Source organism: Myotis myotis, unplaced genomic scaffold, assembly GCF_014108235.1.
Source record: "Myotis myotis isolate mMyoMyo1 unplaced genomic scaffold, mMyoMyo1.p scaffold_m19_p_2, whole genome shotgun sequence".
NCBI lineage: Eukaryota > Metazoa > Chordata > Mammalia > Chiroptera > Vespertilionidae > Myotis > Myotis myotis.
Window position 1 is genome coordinate 37,079,784 of NW_023416324.1, and position 25,004 is coordinate 37,104,787.

The 25,004-nt window shown below is 51.1% G+C and overlaps 1 protein-coding gene across 2 annotated transcripts; it reads right to left on the bottom strand.

Moving 5' to 3' along the window:
• Window positions 1-245: 245 nt before the first annotated feature.
• On the bottom strand, window positions 246-25,002 carry DHCR24 (24-dehydrocholesterol reductase). 2 transcript variants are annotated; one of them, XR_004974049.1, is made up of 10 exons: window positions 24,663-24,893; window positions 21,400-21,555; window positions 18,192-18,297; window positions 17,379-17,497; window positions 15,304-15,567; window positions 10,053-10,196; window positions 4,505-4,702; window positions 3,940-4,118; window positions 2,640-3,004; window positions 246-2,541 (listed from the first exon to the last, which is right to left on the bottom strand). XR_004974049.1 is itself a non-coding variant. In XM_036349626.1 (9 exons), exons 1-9 carry the CDS (start codon window positions 24,891-24,893, stop codon window positions 2,851-2,853), a joined length of 1,551 nt encoding a protein of 516 aa, XP_036205519.1. In that variant the 5' UTR covers window positions 24,894-25,002; the 3' UTR covers window positions 246-2,850. The 2 variants fall into 2 exon arrangements, 1 of the variants encoding a protein (XP_036205519.1); XM_036349626.1 differs by having other exon boundaries at window positions 246-3,004; window positions 24,663-25,002.
• Between the last annotated feature and the right edge of the window lie 2 nt (window positions 25,003-25,004).

A 25,004-nucleotide genomic window follows, 5' to 3' on the forward strand; every position in this document is an offset into this window, starting at 1 on the left:
GTCTGCTCTCCACCTGGTGGATGGGAGGTCCTATTAACACCCACACCAGTTCACACTGTGACAAGGACAGAAAGTCACCCATGAGCCCACTGCCCTAATGAGCATGGCATGCCCCTCATGTTCTGCCAGTCCTCGCTCAGGGGCACGCAGGTCCAGAGGGAAACGGGCCCAGTGGGTGGCAGAGCCTGCACTTGAGCCAGGTCTGACTCCACATCGGGGTCCCCAGAGCAAGAAACAACAAAGGCGACTTTCCAGGTCACACTTTTATTTTTACAGAAGCGGCGGCCACACAGCCGCAGGGACACGAAGTATTCTGGACAGTAGTAGGCACCGCGCCTGCCGTGCGAGAGCCTGCCAGGGAGACTCATGCCTCTCTCCTCCGGCCCCGCGACCAAGGAGGGAAAAATATCACACACACACACCCCCTCCCTTTTAGCAACACCCCATTAAATTATACATCCGCCCAGCCGAAGAAACTGGCTGTAAGTGATTTTACAGGAAACCTTCATGCAGCCATGAAACTCATGGCCCTGGAGGGAGGGGCCTGTCCTTTTACTTTCTACACACTGGCCCCCAGTGCGAAGTTCAACGCCATCTGGAACCAGCACACGGACGGACAGTGGTGGACTGGCTACGAGAAAGCTGGTAGCTCACCATGCTTGGAAGACTGCCCTTTCCAGGCAACATGTTATTGGAGTAAAACATTAACATGAGGCTGGTGCAATCCCAAGACCTTCCCTGCCCAGCCCCAGTTCCGGGTGAGGTCTGTGGACAGGATTTGGTTTGTGGGACTAAAAACAAGAGGCTGCCGGCATCTCTGGCCACATTCCCAGTGGCATGTGGATGGAGTCTCACTGGTGAAATGATGGGCGAGCCTTAGCTGTTGGGTTAATCTGCCCAGGTTAACCATTCCTCTACAGCAAGTAGGATCATCAGTTGAACCTGGAGCACATGGGCCCGCTGAGAGCTAATGCCAGAATTCACGTACTTTGCATACAAGCTAGAGAACGGGGTTTTTATGTTTTCCCTATGCCCCCTCCCAGAGGCCAAAGGGGAAGGGAGTTCCTTTGTCTTCTGAGTGCCATGCGTGCACCCAGCACTCACAGGACCACGCTCAGGTACTTTGCAGTGTGCCAAGCCCTGGGGGGCGGGTGTGTGTGTGTGTGTATGTGAGCATCTGTCAGTCAAAGCGCGACTCTGAGGACTCTGGCAACCTACAGTGACAAGACCAACACTTCCTGCAAGCCTCTCTGAAAATGAGATGAGAGCCGGCCTTGGGCTGAAGGAAGGACCGGAAATGACAGACCACCCCCAAGGGTCCACTTGTTCATTTATTTTTCCTCTGACTTTCCACACAAATGAGGCTTTCCACGGGTTTTGCAACCACGGGGTCTGAGAGAGCCATGCACTTCTATAGCAGAATGGCCCCCAGGGAACGAGGACAAACTAGTTCAGAGGAACAAAGGACTTGCCCACAGCTGCACAGCACACTGACCATACACCAGGGGCTGAAACCCAGGCCTCCCGACTCCTGCTGCAGCATGTGCTCAGCTCTCTCAGATGCCACTGCCTGGCACGGCTCACTCAACTCCAGCTTCGCTCACAGGGCACAATTCCTCCTCAGATTCTGGGTCTCTAGCTGAGGCTGGGCAGGTCTTAAGATGGAGTTGCATAAACAACCAAGTTTTAGTCAGTGGGGGAGGACCTAGGGAGGGTCCCTTCCCTCTGGAACGGAAAGGAGCTAGCTTTTCTCTGAGCTTAGGATTTGTAAGGCACTGAAATTAACTACAGCTGGGGGTGGGGGTGGGGGGGGCGGGAGAAACCAAGGGGATGAGTGGTTGGAGAAATCAAGGTGACGCTCTACTCCTTCAGCCCCACAGTGAGGACCACATGGAACCTGACGATGGCGGGCTCCACTTTCCTGCGAGCGTGGTCCACCCCACCCCCGATACCAGAGTAACGCAGACGCACCCCCCACAGCTAAGCAGGTGCTGGGGATAAGAGGCATGGGGGCTGGGAAGCAAAGAATGAGCCCAGACCCTCTGGATCCAATTCAGGGCAGAAGCCACTCCTTCCACCTGTGCCGGAATCCCAGGCTTAGGCCGGGGTAGGATTCACCCTGAAATGTCTTCCCCAGGGACATGGTCCACTAGGAGTAGACTCGGTGATGGCCGGGGGGCATGCAAGCCTGAGCGTGAAGGAGGGAGGGGCAGGATCACCAAGGAGGCAGAGAAAACTTTGGGATCAGACCTGGCTTTGGCACAGCACTTCTTGGGCCTGCCGGCCCATCTGTTGCCCTCCTGAGACCCCAGGGATGGAGAGGAACCTTCCTTCTCCCGTGAGGAGCAATTCTAGCTGACTGAAGCAATAGCGGTGCAACTCCAGGGCAATCTTACATCATTCCAGCCACGCCTGTGCCCAGGTGACCCAACATGGAGCTCTCGGGACTCAACCACTGAACCCGGAGCACTTCAGTCAGATGTGATGCTGAATGGGAAGCAATGACAGCTACCACAGCCTGTAGGCAGATACTGTTACCCTCTGTCAACAGATGAAGAGCCAGGATCAGAGGGGCTGAGTGACTCACTCAGAGTCACACAGCAAATGAGTGGCTGAACGGGAATTATACTCAGGTTTACCTGATTCCATATCCCAAGTCCTTCCCACTCCACTGGGCGGCCCCTGGAAGCTGGGAGTGGTCGGTCGGGGCTGTCTGCGTGGGATTTCTGGAGGGGTTTGCTTCTGGAAGTGTGGATCTGGGAGAGCAGCCAAGTTTGAGTGAAGGGAAGATGCCTGCTGGCCCCGGGGGCAGGGCCCACCACACGTGTCTCTCTGCGGGCGGACTCCGGCTCAGTGCCTGGCGGCCTTGCAGATCTTGTCGTACACCTCGGGGAAGGCGTCCTGGCAATTGAGCTGCTCCCGCAGCTTGTGGTACAGGGAGCCGTCAAACATCTCCCAGAACTCCTCGCGGTTCATGTAGCAGTCGGCGTACAGCATCTGGAACCTGCAGAACAGAGATGAGGGTGAGGACAGGGAGGCGATGGCAGTGGGACAGGGAGGGGAAGCGGATGAGGGAACCCCAACCGCTCTTCTGTGGCTCGCACTTTGCAGGCAGGAAGCGCTTTTGGATTTCCCTTGTTTAATCCCCTCATGACCTAGCAGTGCAGGGTGGTGCGGGAATTCTAATCCCCATTTTGCAGATGGGAAATCGAGGCTCAGGGTGTTAAGTGGCTTGGCAGTGGAGGCAGAGTGAGGAGAACTCGGACTGCGGGCTTCCCCCGTGCTCGGTGCACCACACGGGCTCCCTGGTCGGCCGCTGACTGCGCTCTCTGCGCTTTTTCACTGATGTTCCATAAACTGCGCATATTGGAAGTGTACCACTTGCTAAGTCTGACTTATGTATACAAACGAGAAACCATCACCTCGGTCGAGATAATGACCGCCCCCCCCCCCCCCCCCCCCCCCCCCCCCGCAAGGGGTCACTGCTGTCTACCATCCAGGGGTCTGGAATTTTATATAAATGGAAACACCGGCACTCCTTTTTCCTGGCTTCTTTCACAGTTACCCTGCGGTCTGTCCGTGTCGTGTAGGTCAGGAGCTTGCTCCAGGCTCTGACCCAGCCTCTGTGTAGCCTTCAGTCACGAATTCCTCCCTCCTTAGCTTAGCTTTGGTTTCCTAACCCGGAGCGGCAGCCCCTGAACACATGGGAGACCCCCATCATCTGCCCCAGGGCGAGAGCGGATGCAGAGAGAAGAGGGGCAGGAGCCCGGCACCCCCGCCTCACCTTTCACAAGGTCGGCCGCCTCAGTGAGTGACAGTCCCGCAGCGACCAGCTGGTCCCGCCCCAGAGCTGGCCGCCTGGGCCCTTCCCCCACGCCCCTGCAGCAGTCCCCTGGGGCAGGCGGCCAAAGGGACTGTGCCGCGCTCTGAGCCACTCACCCATGCACGCTGCGGACGAACTTCTCCAACTGCCTCATGCAGGACCTGGCTTCAAAGTGCTTCACACGTGGCTCCCCGTAAGCCCCAATGTCCACGTAGAGCTCGGTCTCGTCTCCCTTGGGGTGCACCAGGCCAGGCTGGCTGGGCAGGATGAACGGGCACAGCCAGATGGGGTAGACCTGGGTGGGCCAGGCAGGAGGGTATTGGTGCTCTCTCTCCAACAGGTGACACGCTCATAGCTGGCCCACACCACCCCGACCTAAATGGAGGCCCTGCAGCACTGTCCAGGGGACCCTCCTCTGGCTGCTCACAGCTTCATCCCACCCCCAAGACTGGGCTGGGAGCACCCAACTCCCCCACAGTAGAGGGCACAATCTGAGCAGCTCATGGCGTGCTCGTCGCTGGGCCCTACTACTTCTCTCCCATCAGGGCCATGGCTGAGCAGGTCCATTTTGCAGTTGGGGACACTGAGGCTCAGAGGGCAGGCATGGGCAGTCCCACGGTTCAGGGAGACCATGGGTTCCACGGGATGGCTCTTGGCCCGCCCTTCCCTGCCTCAGCTCACGTGGATGTCGTTGTGGAAGGTGTGCAGGGCCTGCATCATGCACTTCATGGGCACCAGCATGTCCTGCACCACGTGGTGCTGCTCGTACAGCTTGCGTAGGGTCTCGCCCTGGGTCAGCTTCAGGAGGGAGATCTTGGGAGGCACCATCCATCCAAAGAGGTAGCGGAAGATGGGGTTGTTGCCGAAGGGAATGATGTCCTGAAAGACAGAGTTTGAAGATGGAGAGAAGGAACCAACCGGGGCCAGGAGCCAGGCCCTCGTTCAGTGCTCAACATGTATGACAGGGTCCGCCCCTCCTATTTGGAGGGGCATAGTGGAACCCAGGATTTACCCAGTTGGATTAGGGTTTGATTCTCAGCTCTGGCATTGACCAGCTGGGATGACCTTGGGATGTCACTTAACTTCTCTGAACTCAGTTTCCTTATCTGTAAAATGGGACTTATAAGAATAGTGATATACCAAATGCAAGGCACTCAGCCCAGTGCCTGGAACAAAATAAGGTAAGGCAGCTATGACTGCTTTCCTAGTTGCTGAGGTCAGAGGCTGGCACAGAGCAAACATCCATGAGCGTTTGAGAGAAAAATGTTGTTGAGTGTGAAGAGGAATCTTCAGAGAGCTTAAGCAATTTCTTTTCTTTTAAAAAATTTATTGAGAGAGAAACATCAATTTGTTGTTCTACTTATTTATGCATTCATCGGTTGCTTCTTTTATGTGCCCTGACCGGGTATCCAACCTGCAACTTTGGTGTATGGGATGACACTCTAACCAACTGAACCTCCCGGCCAGGGCCTTAAGCCACTTTCCTAAGGTCACACATCCAGGACAGCTCTCACTGCGGTGGGCAAGGTCTGGCTCAGGTTCAGTAATGAGCCCACTGGTTTACAGCATCTCCTGGGAGTCTCCTGGGACAAATCTGGCCCACCCTCTGGTTTTGTAAATAAAGTTTTATTGGAACACAACCATGCCCATTTATTTACACACTGTCTATGGCTCCTTTAAGGCTGTAAGGGCAGAGTTGCTCCTAGAGAGACCTCATGGTCCATAAAGCAAAACTCCTACCTGGCCCTTTACAGAGAATGTTTGCTGACCTCTGCTCTACTGTATGGATGTGGCCTCATTTATTTAATCAGTTCTGTACTGACGGGCGTGTAGGTCATTTTCTGAGCATTCCAATGAGTGTCCTTGTGTGCATGTGCCCTTGGCCATTTACATGTCTGTTTACCTGCAAGATAAATTCCTAGAAGTGGAAAATTCTGCTTCAGACAGTGTATGCAATTTTAATGGGTTCTATTTTAAGAGCCTGCAGCATTTTATACTCTCCCCGACAACGTAGGAGACGCAGTTTCCCACACCCTGGCCAGCATGCGTGTTATCAAACTTGGGCATCTCTCATTCGTAGAGGCAGAAAATGTGAGACTCCTGTAGTCTTGTTTCACCTGCCTTTAGTTCCAAGTGAGACTGCATCACTTTTTTTATGTTTAAAAACCATTTATATATTTTCCCCCTAAAAATAGTCCATTGTTAGCCAAAAGTTATCAGCTGGAACCACTCCTTTTCCAAAGCCTCAACCTCACAAAGTTCAAGTTTAAACACTGTGCCCGGCCCCTCTTTCCTGCCTCTGTCTAGCCCCTGATCCGTCCTTCTACCTCGTATGACCCCGGGTCCCATGGCCCTGGCTTCACTCCTGGTCCTGTGCCACCAGCACACCTTGGTCAGTCACTGCAGGGACCCTCACCACAGTCTCTTCCCTCCTGGGCCTCAGCCTCCCAGCTGCCCTGGGCTTTTACCTGTGTCCAGCCCCTACTGGCCTCCTTGCTCTGCTGGGCTGTAGGCCCCACCACAGGTACGGGTCCAGTGGGCCCAGCCTGACCCAGGATCTCAACCCCAGGGGCAGCCCCTGTGACAATGGCCTTCAAGAAACACGAACAACCTATCTACCCGTCCTTACTTCCCTGTATCAGCCAACCACCTACACTGCTGAACACGAGGACAGCAAAGGAAGGGAAGGACAGGGCCCAGGGCCCCTTTGCTTTCAGTCCTTCCTTCCTCACCAGTCGCTAAGGTGAGATGTTAGAAGAATGTGAATGTTATCAAGAAGGGAAATAAGATTTAAATGTTTAACTTTTATTTATTGAAAATAACATGAAATAGCAAATCCTATATAATAAAAGGCTAATATGCAAATCAACCGAATGGTGAAACGACCCGGGCACTATGACACACACTGACCACTAGGGGGCAGATGCTCAATGCAGGAGCTGCCCCCTGGCAGTCAGTGTGCCAGAAGCCGGGCTCACAGCTGGCGAGCGCAGTGGCGGTGGCGCCACCGAAGCAGCCCTAAGGGTGTCCGACTGATGGCTTAGGCCCATAGGGAGCGGGCCTAAGCCGGCAGTCAGACATTCCCCCGAGGGCTCCTGGACTGTGAGAGGGCACAGGCCAGGATGAGGGACACCTCCCCCCCCCCCCCCCGAGTGCATGAATTTCATGCACCGGGCCTCTAGTATCTATGATAAGAGAGAGACCATGGAAGAAAGGAAGAAACATAATTTAAAACCTTTGATGGTACTTTTTCCCTGCTTTCTACAGAGTCCTGAAAATTATGCAGCTAGTTAGCCCTGACCCCAAATATTGCTGACTGACTCTGGGTGAGAGGAAGGAACTGGACCAGCCAGGCATGGCCCAGGTGTGCCGGGAATGCAGGGATCACCCGGAATGCTGATCACTCCCACACTGGTATGTGCCACCTCACCTCTGCCCTGGAGTCCTGATGTGGAGCCAGCTGCCCACTCGCTGCCCTACCTAGATGTCTGAAAGGATCTCAAACTGACATCCCCAGACCAATCTTCCCATTTCTCTTCCCAGACCTCTCCCCGTGTTGCCCAAGGCAGTCAATGGCACCTCCAGCCTCCCAGTGGCTTGGGCCTCTAACCTTGGAATCATACTCAGGGCCAATACGTCTGGAAGGGGTTAGCCCACCTTCACAGACTCCCCCAATCTGACATATTTTTCCTCCTCCCCTGTACCACCCCGGACAACAGAAATCTTTCTTCTACTCTTCCACTCTTGTCACCCTCCCCGCCCCCCATCTACCCTCCATCTAGTGGTCAAAGTTATTATTTTAAAACAACAATCAGGTCAAAGCACTTTTCTGTGCAAAACCCTCCGCCAGTTTCCTATCATACTGTAGTAAAATATAAAGTCCTTCCTTGATCTATAAAGACACGCATGATCTAGGCTCTGGCTGCTGTGCGACCTCATTTTCCACCAGGGTTCTAGCTCAGGGGCTTTCGTGCTGTTTTTTAAAAGCAGGCAACCCGCTATGACAACTGGATAACCATATATCTTCCACCATATAAAAACTGAACTTTGCCCGGCCAGTGTGGCTAAACCAGGAGGTCCTGGTTCGATTAACGGTCAGGGCACATGCCCAGTTTGTGGGCTCGATCCCAAGTGTGGTGTGTGCAGGAGGCAGCCAATCGATGATGTTTCTCTCTCAGTGATGTTTCTTTAAAAAATATATTTTATTGATTTTTACAGAGAGGGAGGGAGAGGGATAGAGAGTTAGAAACATCGATGGGAGAGAAACATCGATCAGCTGCCTCCCGCACACCTCCTACTGGGGATGTGCCCGCAACCAAGGTACATGCCCTTGACCGGAATCGAACCTGGGACCTTTCAGTCCACAGGCCAACGCTCTATCCACAGAGCCAAACCAGTTAGACCTCTCAGTTATGTTTCTATCTCTCTATCCTTCTCCCCTCCTCTCTGAAATCAATAAAAATATGTTTAAAAATCAATATAAAAAAATAAAAAACTTAAAATAAATCAATAACCTAAATATCAGAGCTAAAGCTATAAGCTCTTAGAAGAACACATAGGGACAAATCTTCATAACCTTGGATTTGGCAATGGATTTTGAGATATGATACTAAAAGCACAAGTAATAAAAAATAGACACTGGACTTCATCAAAACTAAAAACTTTTGTGCATTAAAAGATATTATCAAGAAAGCGAGAAGTCAACCTGTAGAACGGGAGAAAATATTTATAAGTCATCCATCTGGTACAGTAAGGATCTAGTATTCAGAATATACAAACTCTTACAACTCAGCAACAAAGATAATGCAATTAAAAATGGGCAAAGGAACTGAATAGACACTTCTCCAAAAGAATATGCAAATAAATGGCCAATAAGAATGTGAAACATCACCCGTCAGTAGGAAAGTGCAAATCAAAATTACAATGAGATTCCATTTCACACCCACTAGGATGGATGGCTATAATCAAAACCCAGAAAATAACAAGTGTGGTGAGAAGGTAGAGAAAGTGAACACGGCTGCTGGGAGTGTGAAGTGGCTCAGCCACTGTGAAGAAAAGTTTGGCAGTTCCGCAGTAAGTTAGACACAAAGTTACCCTACGAATCAGCAATTCCACCCATAGGCATACACCCCAAAGCATGGAAACCTAATACTCAAACGAATACTTGTCTATGGATGTTCACAGCATTATCCACAATGCCAATTGGTGGAAACAATCTAAACATCCAACCACAGATGAATTTATAAACCAACTGTGGTCTACCCACACAATGGAGTATTAGCCAGCCACGAAAAGGAATGAGTACTGATACATGCTACAACATGGCTGGACCTTGAAAACATCATGCTAAGTAAAAGAAGCCAGTCACAACAAGCTACATATTGTATAATTCCATTTATATGAAATAATCTAAAACAGGTAATTTATAGGGACAGAACAGATTGACGGTTGGGAGAGGCTAGGGAAAGGAAAAAAGGGAAGCATCTAATACGTACCAGATTTCTTTTGGGGGTGATCAAATGTTTTGGAACTAGACAGAGGTGATAATTACACAATATCATGAATGTACTAAATGCTACTACACTGTATAATTTTATTTTTATTTGTTTAAATTGTATAATTTTAAATGGTTAATTTTATATGATTTCACTTCAATTAAAAGCAAAAAGGAAAAACACCCATGCAGCCCCTGAGGAACTGTGCTCACACTTTCTTTGCCTGGCGCTCTCTCCCCCAGAGCTCGGCATGGCCTGTCCTACCTACGTTCAGGTCCCTGCTCGTAGGTCATCTCCTGAGAGGCCTTCCCGGAGGCCCTTATTTAACATGTTCCTGCTCCCCAACCCTCCTCGCACAACAGCAAATTCTTGCTCACCTGTCCAGGCCAGGCTTAGGCTACCTCCAACCCTAGACTGGCCGCTTCCTCTTTACAAGGTGATGCTTGTCTGCTTGGCGAGGCTACAACTCCTCAACGACGGAACAGGTTCCCCAAATCTCCCACCCAGCACCCCATTCTCAGGTGCTCAGTGACAGCCTGTCGCTTTAAGTGAAGGTGGTCCGATCCCTCAGAAAGAAGCGGCTGTGTTGCTGTGTAAGAGGGTGTTCTGATTCCCCAGGACAAAGCCACGCTTTTCCCCCGAGGGAGAGAGTGCGGCTACCGTGTTAACTACCTACCCTGGTTCCCTGCCCAGCAGGGCGGGAGGAGCCAGGACCTGGGAAATGTGAGCCTCACCTGGAGCTCCCAGAAGATGCTGCGCGTGTGCCGGTGGTAGTAGTGTCTCAGGGGGATGTACTCCAGGCCCTCTCGGTTTGTCTTCAGGTAGTTCTCCACGTGCTTGAAGAACCAGGGCTTGTAGTAATTGCCAATGCTATTCAGCTGAAATGACAGAGGGCTTTGTGTCAGCCCACAGACAAGCACCAAGGGCCAGCAGAGTGTAACAGCGATCCCCGGCTTCTGTTCAGCGCTCCTGGCCTTTTCAAAGCTCTTTCATGTCTATTATCGCCTTTGAGACTCTTGACAGCCTGGCAAGGTTAAGCACAGCGGGAATTTGCTAGCAGCGTGGGCAGAAGCTCAAAGAGGGTAAGTGGTGTGCCCAGGCCCAACAGCTAGTTTCTGACAGTCTAGTGGGCTTGGTGACCCGTCCTCGTCTGCTGCTCCTCCTCAATGAGAAACCCAAAGCGCAAATGTTTACCAGCATCTCTCACAACGGAACGCTCCATGCCGGTGAATCCCTCCCTCCCTGCCGCCCACCAGGCGGGCGCTGGCACCAACACTGAGCACGGGCCATCTCCTCACTGGGTCCCGGGGCCAACAGCACTAATTAACCTCGGCACTTTCCCTGCCACTGGAGACCAAGCCCCGCGACCCTGAGCGCAGCGCTCGCCCCAGCAGACCATCAGTGGAGGGAGCTCACAGAGTAAACCCATGTGTTTCTCCAGCACCAGTCCCTGTGGCCCTGAGGCCAACATGGTCTGTTCAGCTGATGATTCCTTCGGTCCTAAATGGTTCAAGACTTCTGTGTGCCCAGCTTATCTGGACCCCAGCTTCCTCATCTGTGAGATGAATTAGGCAGATGCTAGTGGAGAGCAGCGGGGTGGCACCCAGAAGGAGCACAGGCTCTCAGGCACCAGCTGGGCGACCTTGGGCGGGCCACTCTCTCAGCCTATTTCTTCACGTGTAAAATGGTATTAAAAATATACACGCTGGCCCTGGCCAGCATTGCTCAGTGGCTAGAGCATCAGCCTGCACACCGAGAGGTTGCAGGTTCTCCAATTTGGTCGGGGCGCCTGTGAGAGGCAACCAATTGATGTGGCTCTCTCACATCAATGTTTCTCTCTCTCTCTCCACCCCTCCTTTCCACTCTCTAAAATCAATGGAAAAAATATCCTCCAGTGAGGATTAACAAAAAAACAAACAAAATGTGTGTATGTATATATATACTGGAAGTGTCTTTGGTGCCTATTGAAAATGATACACACACACACACACACACACACACACACACACACACACTCACTGCAGATGCTCAGGCCTCACACAGACCAGCTTCTCAGGGATGAGAGGCACCCAGTTTTACGGGGCAGGTAAGATCACACCCAGCTGGTGGGCTCAGTAGAGGGTCGGAAGTAGAGAGTGAAGGCCACTTAGGAGAGGAAGAACGTTGCCAGGGGACTATCAGGGAGGGACAGAGGCAAGAAGTGAGCCAGCCCCAGAGTAGCCACGATCTATGCAGCGTCACCGGCACATAACGAGCCTATTCCTTATCTTCTTCATGACCTTGCAGGGCGGGGCTGTCCCTGTTTCATGGATGGAACTGAGAATCTACAAGGTTGAACAGATTGTCCAAGGCCACAAGGCCACCAAGAAGCAGTCCAAGGATGCACCCCATGTTACACAAGACCAAGAACCTTGAATGGTGGACTCTGGAATGTGGGCATGGTCAAAACAAAACAAAAAGCTATTAATTTCTTTCCTGATTCTAAAAGCAACATATATCCTGTGAAAACTTGAAACACTGAAGAAATATGACTTGGGAAGACAGCTCTGTAGCCTCATCCCTGTAGCCTACTAAAACTAACGTGCATTCATTAGGTTTTATTTTCTATGTACCTACATAGATTTATAAAAGTGGGACCATTCTGCACATACTCCTACCCAATTTGTTTTTCCCCACTTGTAACACACTGGCTGGCCCTAGGTAGTTACTTAGCCTCTCTGAGCCTCATTTTCTATGCAGGCAAACTGGAGACATGACTACTCCTTGGGGTGGTTGGAAGACTAAAAGGCAATGCAGATGCCTGACCACAGTGGGGGGCACAGTATTCAGTTCCTGGTCGCCATTGGCCTTCCACTCCCACATCCCCTTGCCAACCCCCTTCACCTTGGAGCCAACCAACAGTTTGGGTGGCTGCTCTCTGGGTGTCATCCTCTCGTGCTGGCCACTCTGCTGGTAGGCCACCTTGCAGGGAGGAAACCCGGGCAACGAAATACCGGGAAACTGGGGTGACAGAGCCTGTTTGTCCAACTGTTTCTGAGAGGACAGCGTGGAGGACACCATGTGCTGGCCTCTGCCTGCTGATGGCATGGAGACTGAAGCCCCACGGGCGCATAGCAACCTGAGCTAACCCCCCGAGGGGCCTGGCCGCACTCCTAGCAGTGGCGCCAGCTGCATAATGAAATCGAGACTTGAGGGGACCTGGAGACAGGCGCTCCTCAACAGACTCATCAGGAACCCTTTGTACCAGAGAAGCCAGGTTGCTCACCTCTCCCAGGGCACACAGCTGGGGCAGCCAGGTGGCTGCCTGAGTTCCAGCTCCCACCCTGGCACTTAGATAAGCCACTTCCTGTCCCTGGGCCTCCTCTGTGAAAGGGAGGCGGGCTGCCTCCTCCCAGGGCCACAGTGAGACTCCACAGCACAATGCCTGCAGGGGGCCTAGCGCAGTGCTCGGCACACAGGGACACGTTCTTGAGCAGCCTCCCACAGAAATATTTGGAAGAACTGTTCCTCAAAGGAAATGTCCACACATCTGATGGCAGCTCTCACTCTCCCCTCCCAGCCCTCTTCCCACTGGGCTTCAAGGTCTTGCTCACAGGACACTTGGCCAGAGGCTATGGCCTGGGGCCCCAGCCCCTCTGCCAATGACACCAGACGGGCCTCTGGGGAAGGTCTCGGTCTTCTCCTTGGGAAAAGGGGTCCGGGTACGCAAACATTTTAAAAGTTGTACAAACCCCTCTGCCCAATTATCGGCTTAGGTGGCATCAAACAGATGACAGAAGAGCTGGTACAGTGGGGGTGGGGTTCCCCATGGCCCCTCCCTCAGAGTCTCACCACTGGCAGCCTTCAAGGGAAAGCTCCAGAGAAGCTGGGCAACCCCTGAGCTAGACGGCCTCGCCAGATGGCGAGGTCACACATGCGGACAGGGCTCGGCCTCGGAAGCACCATGGGCACTGGGGCTCCGTGTCTGGTGTTTCCACTCCTGGTCCAGGCTCTCCACCGTCAGTGCTCACCAGTGTCCCACGAGGAACAGTGCTCAACCAACATTTGTGGATGATGCTAAATTCTAGAAGCTGGCATGGAGGGCAAGGGACACTGAAGCAGGAGTCAGAAACCCAAATTAATAGCTGCCCTGTGCTAGCTGTGTGTCCTCAGAGGAGTCTCTTTGCCCTTCATTTCCTTATTTGGAGAGAGAATTGTACCGAATGATTTTTGAGTCTCTTGCAATTTTAAAATGTTTTAAGTACATATAGGTGTCAATCAAGCACCTTCAGAGTGTCTATCCCTCAATCTACTAATTCTACTCTAAGACAGTGTTTAAATTACAAACAGAAGATGTTCATTGCTACATTAATTTAAATAATGAAAAACTGGAAGCAGCTTGAATTTGCAACTGTGGGGCAGGGGTTTAGTAAACGACAGAGCATGCACTCGAGGCAACGTTCCACAGACATTAAATAGGACTATTTTTGAAGGCAATGTAAGAGCACGGGGAAATGCTTATCACACTAGACAAGGAAAACACATTTGAACAGGTGATCACAGCCGAAGACAAACAAAACCAAAAAACTGTGTGTGCAGAGAGATGCTCAACCTCACAAGCGACCTGAGGACGGCAAACCAAAACGAGATACTATTTTTAACCCTATCAGATTGGCAAAAGTGAGAGAGCGAAACTACCCGGTGCTGGCAGGAGGGAGGGGAAAGGCATGCTCACGGACCGCTGCTGGGAGAGGACCGGATGCTGCTGTTCTGAAGGGCTGTTTGGTCGTAGCTATCAATTAACATGCTCAAACCCTGGGGTCAGAAACTCCACTTTCTGGACTCGATTCTACAGAAGTGCTCATACAAGAGGCCAAGGACAGATGTAAGAGAATCAGTGCAACCTTATTTTTAAGAGCAAAACATTTTTAGCAATATAAATACTCATCAGTAAACAGTGAGGCAGTCAATATTTACATGCAGCAAGGGGATCCTATGAAATGAAATGAAGGCATGTATACACACACACACACACACACACACACACACACACACACAAGCGCACGCACGCACACACGAAGAAATAGGCCCTAAAGAACACACACCAAACTGTCACAAGTGGCCGTGCGCCTGAGGGTGAAGAGACATATTTTAATTTTTTTCTTTATATATTTCAACAATATTGTTATATTACCTTTTTTCATTTAGTTAACCCCCACCTGAGGAGTGGAAAGGATGGGGAGAGGCAGAGAGAAACATCGATGTGAGAGAGACACATTGATTGGTTGCCTCCCACAGGGGCCGGGGATCAAGCCTGCAGCAGAGGTACTTGCCCTTGACTGGAATCGAACCCACCACCCTTCAGTCTGCGGGCTGATGCTCTATCCATAGAACCAAACTGGCCAGGGCTGTTATACTATTTTTGTAGTTTAAAAACTTTAAAAAAAAAAGTCTATGCACCAAAAAGAGAGGAAATAAATATAACAAGCACGTTAGCAACAGCTGGCTTTGGGTCATGGTTATAGGTAGAGTCTGTTCTTTCCTACTTGCTTATACTTTCCAAGTCTCTCCTAATAAAACTCATAAAAACTCTTCTAAAAAGCTGCTATTAAAAATTACACAGTAAATTGAAGAAGTACCCATTTGGATTCGGAGGCATCCAATCAATGACTAAATTGCGGCTTTGCCACCTTGTGGCGTTTATATGACCTCTTAGAACTCGGTTTCCTCCTCTATAAAATGGGGTTGCTGTGAGGATCAAAGCTGACACTTATCAAGAGACAGGCACATATCTGGCAGGTGGTAAGGGCAGAGGAAACAGAAGCTTCTGTCACCGCCTAAGACAGCTCTGACTATAGGTCCTGCTGCCTGAACCCCAGGTGGGCTGACCCAGATTGCAGCCTTGAAGAGGGTGGCTGTGAGGCTCAGCGTGGCTCTCAGGTCAGTCCCAGCCCACCCAGGCCACCCTCCTCCCGGCCTGTCCGCAGCAGCTGATGCCCCGCCTACCTTGCTGGGCTCCACCTCGTCTGTCATGACCCCCGTCATGATGACAGCCTCGTCCAGGGAGTAGAGCAGCCCTTCCACAAAGTGGTTCTCCTGCTTCTGGGACTCGTGCTTGAACTTGTCACAGATCGCCTCCAGGCCCCGCACCGGCTCAAACCGCAGCTTGATGTACTTCTTGGCGGGAATGATGCGAATCTCCGCGGCGACCAGGAAGCCCAGGGTCCCACACGACCAGGGCACAGCGTAGAACAGGTCTGAGTTTTCTGACTGTGAGCAGAGTTAACACGTGCTGAGACCTTTAGCCTGGCCCCACATCGCAGCACGTTCAGCAGGAACACAAAGAACCTGGCCTGAACTAAACTTTTGTCACCATCTTGTGTGAACCCGCAGGCACATCACAAGCTGTGCTTTCTGGCCTCAGCTTTCCCTCTGCAGCCTCGCATGACCTTGGCCTGACACGGCCCTTTTGGGGGTGCTCATACAGAGTGCCTTCTCCCTCCTCCACCTAGGCACAGCCCCCAGACCACAGGCTACCCAGGAAGAAGCCAGGACCAGCACGGCCCAAAGACCCTAAACAGGGGGCCAAGGGCCAACCCAGGCTAAACAAAGAGCAGAACCCTTACTGAGGGTCATGGTCACCAGAGGAACATTAAAATGCCTCCCTTCTGGGCCATTATCCACATTTACAAAGCCTTTCCCAGTCCATTCGCTATGGACTCCCCCACAGCCTAGAGAGAGCATTAACACTCCAGTCAAACAGACAAGGAACATGTGTCAATGGTCACAGCCCACCCAAGCCTCCCCACTGTGAGCGCTGAGATGCCATCCAACCCCCAAGGCAGTGATTCCGCGTTCTCCCTGCAAAGCCTCATCTGCTTCCCCAAATCTGCTTCCTAACAGCATCACTTTGTTTGGGCAACTACCTTAGAGACAGTGACTTTTCAGCTGGCCATTCTAACCTGATTCTTAGATCCTAATAAAGTGCCTTTTGAAAAAGTCCAGCTTTGCCTGGGCTCTACCCAGAGGACTGCTGTGTGGTCTTTGCTGCCCTCAGTATAGCCGGTGGGGCAGGGGCTGGAGCAGGGACGCTCTGCAAGAGGCCGGCTGAAGACTCTGGAACAGCCGAAGTGGGCAACGGTCCCCACCTGGGCCACCCATTAATCCCACAGTCAGATCACAGCAGCAATTTCCAGGCGTCTGCCGCATGCGACTTTCTCCTGACAGCACATCTGTCAGACGGGAACCTGGGCCTCGGAGAAGGTAACTCACGAATGTCTGCCTCTTCTCTGTGCTGGTAATAAATAGGCCAGAAAGCAGGGCCCATCTGTTCAGGGAAATGGACGACACTGATGTGAAAGAGGCTGCTCTTGTCCAAGACCCAAGCTCCCAAGCTGGGGATCCTGCCCTGGACTCTTCTGTGAGGCCGACACGGAGGCTCCCTGAAACACCCGCTCTAAAGGCTCGCACTGCCCTCCCACCCAGGGGCCCCTTAGACAGGCCCGGGAGATCTGATTTCTCTAAAGTTCAATCCTGTCCTACTCCTGGGGATAAATGCCCTAACGTCTGTATCCCACTGTGGGCAGTAAATTATTTTTTTTATTTCTCCAAAACTACTACCTCTCTTACCGCTTTTAGTTACCCCTCACAGCATCTGACACGGAGCTTTGATTCCGAGGCCCGACTTCCCTACAGAAGTGGTATAGTGTAATGGACGGCTAAGGGCATTGACCTGGGAGCTCAATAACCTGGATTCGAACCCAGCTCTGTGCGATTTACTAGCTGTGACCTGGGGTAAGTTTATTAACCTTTCTATGCTTTACTTTCCTATCTACAAAATGTGGCTAATAATATACTTAACTCATCAAGTTGTTGAGGGATTAAAGGCCTTAATATATGTAAAGCATTTAAACAGTGTCTGAGCACATAAAGGGGCTATTTAAATCTTGGTTGTTTTTATGAATACAGACCTAGACTGAACCACGGTATTTGAGATGAAGCACCCCCAAGGCGCCACCTCCCCAGTGCCAGGCTCCTGGGTGCCCAGGGCAGGCGGGTGGGGCATCGGACTGTGAACTCACCGGAGTGCATCGCACAAAGCTGCCATCGGCCAGGACCAGCTCGTAGGCGGTGCAGATGTGCTGGAACAGGCCATACTTGTGGGACGATGACTCGATGCCCGTGCCCATGATCAAGCCCCCTGCAGAGACACACGTGTTAGCCAGGAGGAGCTGCGGGGTGTAGGGTGCGAGGGGAGGCAGGGATTGGGTAAAGGGCACTTCACTGGAGCTCATAGCACAATGATATGACCGGGCTGGCAGAATGGGCTGTCCACTTAGGGGAGATTTCCCATGCCTGTGGATCTGGAGAGTGGGGGAGAGAAGGGAGGGTCAGGTGGGAGTGTGAGGGCTTGCTCAGAGGAAGGGGACGGATAAGAGACCCTGTTAAGGGCATGCACACCCTCACCTCTGGCCAGACCCAACCTACAAACCTGTGTGCATTCATTTTCACAGGGACCTTATTGGAAAGGGGGGTTGTCTGGGTGGCAGAAAGCTGTGTCCCATGGGAACAGTTAAAGGGACTGAAGGTGTGTCCCCCGGAGAAGAGAAGGCTTTGGGGACCCCAAGTCCTCCAGAAGGAAAGAGACTAGACATATTCTGTGTGCTCCACAGGGCAGAGTTGGAGCCGTGCATATGTCACAGGGAAGCAGATTCGAGCCAGAGATTGAGAAGTGCTGCCTGAGCTTTTGAGCTGTTTAGAAATTAAATGTCAGGCGGGAGCCTCTGGAACCGGGGGGAACTTCTGTCACGGATGGAACAGTGGAGACTCCTGCACTGGAGGGAAGGGGGGCCAAGGTGCCTCAACTCTGATCCTAACACCGTCTGAGTCCTCACCCACTGTGAGGTCATCGAGCTCGGGCAACACAGGCAGGGTCCAGCCAATGGAGGTCAGCAGGGCGGTCACCTGACCCATAGTCACCAAGGGTTCCACACGGACAATCTGTTGACACAAGAAGAGAAACCCTGAGTCACAAGGAGGCTGCCAGGCCTAACGGGGGCTTCTGCATGCAGGTGTCCTGCAAACCGTCCCAAACAATCAGTGCGGACATGCCTACTCAGCCTTTACAGTGTCTTTCCTTCCAGTGAATGGGGTTTCTGGCTCTGGGTTTGCTATGGTTTAATCTTATCCTTTCAAATATCTTCACACTTAATACTTAGTCTATTTTTCTTCTAGATTACAGATTTGGAAGATCACACATGAAGAAAATAAAAGTCATCCATATCAATGCTAATACCGGAGTGTATGTCTTTTCAGTCTTTTTCCACGCATGTTTATATTGCTATTTTGTATGTTTTAATACAATGTATAGACACACAAATACACACACATTCTTATCTTACTTTTAAAATTTAACACAATATGATAACTATTGTCTGTCGTTATTAAAAACTCTCGGAAAATGTGATTATTAATGTGACATTAATATGCCATCGTGTGGACTTCAGCGAGATGAAACAAAAGGGACCAGATTTACCTTGCTGCCTGAAAACAAAGAACGGACAAAATATATAAAGCAAGAGTTTTCAACATAGTGGGCATTAGGCAATGAAGTTAATGATCGCTGAGAGGGGGAGCAGAGAGAGGGGGAACACAGGGGCCCCATGGACTCTGAGTTGAGAGCCCATAAAACTGAGGTGAATAGAATTTGCAGGACAGAGTACTGGAGAGGAAACTGTACAGAGAGAAAACTGAAGAGCTGCAAAGGGTGCCCACTGAGTATTCAACGGAGTACAGACCAGTGCATACACAAGATTACCCGAGGCTGAGGCCAGGGATCGAGCCACCAGAAAGGACAACAGGTAACAGTGCAGGGAACAGTATCTGTTCCCACGAGCTGGCTGGAAACCTCATGCTTCACACAGCATTGAGTAGGGTCCCCAGAAGGGTCTTGCCTCCCAGAGGGGAATAGCTATCCCTGGATTTAAATGCTGCTCTGACCCCACCTGAAACATCAAGACCCAACAGCATCAAACTGTTTCCTAGTAACTTAGCTATATCCCAGAACAAAGCTCAAGACAAAAATATCCAGCACCCAACAAGGTAAAATGCACAATGTCTAAAATCCAATCTAAGTTTACTAGGCTCGCAAAGGGGCAGACAAATTCAACCCACAGTGAGAAGAAAACTCATTAATCTGTTTTGACAAAATGGACCCAGATTTGACAGATATTAAAATTAGCAAACAATGGCATTAAAATAATTACTGCTGTATTCCTTATGTTCAAAAGTTAAATAAAGACATTAAAAAGATAGTAAAAAAAAAAAAAAAGACCCATATCAAACTTTTAGAAATAAAAACCACAATGTCTGAGATGAAAAATACACAGGCTGGGATTAACAGAAAATAGACATTGCAGAAGAAAAGAGCAGCAAACTTAACACACAGCAATAGAAACTATTCAAAATGAAACATTCTAGGAAGAAAAATTAAAATCAACAGTGTATCAGAGTGAGTTGTGGAACAACTTCAAGTGGCCTAATATCTGTATGATGGCAGTCCTCAAAGAGGAGAGGGTAGCAGACAGAAACATACTTGAAGAAACAACCAAATTTCCAAATTTGATGAAAATTATAATGACTCCCAAGCACAAGAATTATGAAGAAAACTATACCAGGGAATATGATAATTAAACTGCTCAAAACTAGTGATAAAGAGAAAAATCTTAAAAACAGCTGGCGGAGAAAAATCACATGTAACATACAGAGGAACAAAGATAAGGATAAGAGATTTCTTGTTGGGCTCAGCTGTGGTGGCTCAGTGGATTGAGCGTCATCCCATGGACCACGAGGTCCCGGGTTTGATTCCCAGTCAGGGCACATGCCCGGGTCTTTGGGCTCGATCCCCAGTAGGGGGCGTGCAGGAGGCAGCCAATCAATGAGTCTCTTTCATTGATGTTTCTATCTCTCTCTCTCTCCCTTCCTTTCATACAATGGAATACTACTCAGCAATAAAACAGAATGTACTTCTGACACATGCTTCAACCTGGATGAATCTCAAAATAATTATGCTGAGTGAAATAAACCAGACAAGAGTACATAATGCATGGTTCCATTTCTACAAAAGTCTAACTGCAAACAAATTTACAGTGACAAAAAGCAAGTCATTATTTGCCTAGAGATGTGAGGGAAGAGGCAGAGAGCCCGCAAAAGGGATTACCGAGGCGCAGGAAGAAACTTTTGGAGTGATTGGTATTATTCATTGTCTTGATTGTGTTAATGGTCTCACAGGTGTACACATACATGTGTCAAAATATATTATCAAATTGTACGTTATGTGTAGTTTATCATATATCAAGTATATTTCAATACAGCTATGTAGGGGGGAAAGGCACAGGAGATTATGTAATTTGGCCAAGGCCTCAAAACAAAATGCCTTCATGTGGAGATATATATATATATATATATATATATATATATATATATATATATCTATCTAATAACTCCCTACTATTGGATGTTGTGTTGTCTTGGATTAAAAATGAAACTGTGATTGAAAGAAAGGAAGAAAGAAAGCAAGCTGTGGTACAACCTTTCCCTGTGTGTCTTTGATTAAAGCTTGCTTCCTGTTTCCTTAGCCAGGTTTTAGAATAGAATTACTAGACAGGCCAAAGAGTCTGCATGTGTCTACAGCTATTAACAAGTGGGTTCCCAGAAGCCTGGGACAAGGCCCACCCTCCCAGCTACTTCCACAGCCCCTTGGTTGCCAGCATACTTCCTTACCAGCAGAGGCTAAATAGGTTCCCTCTGTCGCTCATTTTGCCCAGGATTTCCCCATCTGTCTTCCTGTGGAACTGCAGATAACCAAAGAATCCCCTTGAACCCTCAATTTGCCAACCTGTGAGATGGGGCTATAACTAATCTATTTCAAAGCTGTGAGGCTTTTGAGGCTGGCAGTGGTCAGTAGGGCCTTCTGTGATGGCCAAGGTTCTCAGTCCTATCCACTCTGGGATGCCCTTGGCTGAAATCATCTCGCTGCAAGTCACTTGGACCAGGGACAGTGCCCCGCCCACTCCCAGAGCCAGGGAACCATGCCACTCTCACCTGTTTCTTGGTGTCCACCTCCAGAATGTCCATCAGGTTGATCATAATGTTTTTGTGGGTCTTCTTGTACTTCCCAACCCGGAGCGAGACAGTGAGCCAGCCAGGGCGCCCTGTGCACATGAAGGTCTTGCTGCCTTGCTCCTTCCATTCTCGTACCTGCAACCAGGGGAAAGAGGCTGAGCTAGCTCCACCTGCATCCTCAGAGCAACTCGCAGCCCTGCTTTCAGGAAAGGGAGCTGGGAAGGCTATCTTCCCTTGTCAGCAAATATTTACAGAGCCCTTGCCTTCTTCTAGGCCCTGGGAGGCCCACCAGCCTTACCCTCTGGACTCTCCCTGGTGAGGGAGGCAGACAGGAAAGCTGAGGTGTTGCCACACCGCAAGGCAGAATGAAGAAAGAGCTAAATATAGGATCAAAGTGCTTTTTAACTCTAACTGGGAAGGTCAGGAAAGGTTTTGTATTGGTAATAGCAACCATACAAATGATAACCACCTACTGGGTCCTTGCACTGTGCCAGGCACTGTCTCATTTAATTCTTACAACAACACCAGGGGTTGGGATGATCTCCTTTTGCAAATGAGAAAACTGAGGCAAAATACCGTGTCCACGGTTATACAACCAGGGAAGGGCAGAGCCCAGATTCACAACCAGGACTATCAGACTTCTGGGAGGACAGATGGGCTTGTATTAACAGTCAACAGAGTAACAGCTAACATGTTCAGAGGCTTATGTGCCAAGCTCTGTTCTAAGCATTTGCATGGGTTAACTCAGGTATCAGTTGGAGGGGAGAGGAAGGGCAAGGAAGGACCATCAAGCCAATGGAAGGAAGAGCTTTTGCAAAACCTCTACTGTAAGTGACCAGAGCACAAAACAAGGAGAATAAACAGCCCAGGAGATGACAAGTGATCAGGAACATGGAGGAAGTGCTCCCTTCCTACTGAGATGGACAAGGTGGGAAGGGGATGGCTAGTTATTGACCATCCATTTCTTCTTTATTTGCTTCGAACACTCCCATCTTCCTTTGGCCCAGGTGATGCTGATCTCCCCCTGCCCCAGGAGGCAGGCTATGAGTCCATTCTCCTAGCCGTAGTACCCAGTTCAGGGATGGGGCCTATGACCCAAGACTGGTTCCAAGAGAGGCACCCTCGCTGTACTGGGGCTGCTACGCTGGTTGGAAGTAAGCCAGAAACTGCTGGGCCTCCACAGGGAGACAGCCTCCCTGAGAAGGAAGTCAACCCAGAGGTAGGCAGAGCCAAGAGATTGCAGATGGTTGGAAAGGTGGGGATGAGGGACCCTAGATCCAGTCATGCCCGAGCCAGTTTTACTCCTGCACTTATCAGGACCTGGGTCAATAAAATCCCTCTTTTGCTCACCAGTCTAAGCTGAGTTTTTATCACTTGCAACCAAGAGTCGGGAAGGAGATTGCATTGAAGCTGATGGGGCAAACAGCTCAACACGGGGAAGAACTTCCCTACGATCTCGGAGGCCAGGGTACCACAGGAAGTAGAGGTGTCGGAGCAGAGGGACGTTATTGAGGAAGGGATCCTGTGACTAGGGGTGAAGGAACGGCAGGCGGGATTCCATGACCAAGCAGGCCTTGCCTCTGCCCACTGCAGTCCTAGGACACAATGCAAGCTCAGAGGTGTGGGGAATGGATTGGGGGTGCTCCGTTCAAGCCGGGGTGGGCCGCAAGGTCTGAAGTGGATGTGGAAGCCATAAGCCTGAAACATGGGTTGAATAGGAGCTAACCAGAGTTCTGTCAGGGAGGCAATGCTGTGGGGAGTGGCCATGTACGTGCCAAAGAGAGGTGGTGAGGGCCCAGAACAGAGGCAACTAGTTCGGTAGCTATTACTGGCACACGCCAGGTGTGAGGCGACAGAACCAGACCTACAGGGTGGAATGGAATGGGAAAGAAAAAATGTCAGAGTTCAGGCTCTGTAAACAGCTGACCTGGGTTCCAGCCCCATTTGCCAGCTATATTATCTTGAGCACTGACTTAGTTTGAACCTCAGTTTTTCCCAGTTTTGTAGAATAGGTACAAGACCTACCAGGGTTGCTGTGAGGATTAGAAAGAATGGACACTGCAGGTCCAGGGTGGTGCTCCAGGCTGGCCAGGCCCCTTTAGTTTAAATAAACAAGAGCTCAATGGGCTGTTCTGGGCCAGGTCCCATGGGTCAGAGGTGAGTTGGCTAACAGTCCCTGCCCTCCAGGAGCACATAATCTGATGGAGGAAAGACAGTTAAACGGAGAATCTGAACACAGGGAAACAGCTATGAAAGAGGGTACAGCTGGGGAAGGAGGGTAGGCAGGGCTCTGGAGCCATGACTGTGACCGGCAAAACCCAGGGCAGCCAAGCAGAGCACTTGCAGACACTGCCCTCTCCCACTCCACCCACGGGGTTCGCTCTCCCTTGTGGGAATGCTCTGAACATCCATCTTCACATTCTTGCTGCAGCACCCAGCTCGGCGCACACAGAACATGGAGGCTGCTACACCTGTGGCGAGGCGGGTAGCAGGAAATTGAAGCTCTTTGCAACCTGACGCTAGTAAGAGAGGAACATAAGGAAGGGCAGAGGGAGCCAAGAACATGCCCAGGCCGGATGGCTATGTCAGCCCTGGAAGCAAGAAGGAGCTCGGCCCTGAGCAGCAGCAGGACAAGGCTCTGTGGGGGCCGGCACAGGGGGGGATGTACAGAAGTGCTGGAAAGTGGGCAACGGTCTTGTTCAGGAGCGAGCAGCTGGCCCAGAGCTGCAAGGCTCCTCACCTTGGCTAAGTGCTACCTTGTCACTTTGGTCCTTTATTCTAATGTGTCAAAAGCTCCTTGGTGGCACAGAGTAAACTCTAAATTGAAGTCCCCTCCATAACCCAGCTCCTGACTTTCCTCCTCCACTCCGCCTTCCTTCACACCTCTACCAGCTCCACCTCCTGCAAGCCCTCCCTCCTCAGAAATTGCTCCGGCCTGGTGATAGCTACCAGCTCATTCCCTCCCGCGCCCCCCCTCCCCCCATCTTATGATTCTTTATATTCCTCGGTATCCGCAAGTGCTCTGCACATAGTGGGAACTCCACAAACATCGTAGCAATGTTTCATTCTCCCCGGGAAGCCCCCACCATCACATTTCTGAGCTCAAATCCCCCTGGAACGTCATCTCCTCGTGCGGTCTGGGCTCCCCCTGCACCGCAGAACACTCCGCGCCTCGCGACCGGCGGAGCACGCACACCGCTCCATCCCTCGGGCCGGGGCGGACCCCGCCCGGGAGTGCTCACCTGCTTCTGGATGTCCCGCACACGCTGCCCATGGAGGCGCGGTGCGCTGTTGAGCCTGAACACCACCCAGGCGCGCACGTAGTAGTAGATGTCAAAGATGAGCGAGAGCGGCAGCAGGAAGAGACACACGAACACCCAGCGCTGGTGGATGAGCACGAACTCCAGCCCCTTCACGCGGATCCAGAGCAGGAAGAGCAGCGCGCACACGGCCAACGACACGGCGGGCTCCATGGTGGGGCCGACGGCGCGCCGCGCGGGGGAGGGGGTACCGGCTCGCGTCGCCGATCACCGCCACCCGCCCAGTGCCCGCCTGCGCCCGTCGCCGGCTCCTAAAGAGGGGAG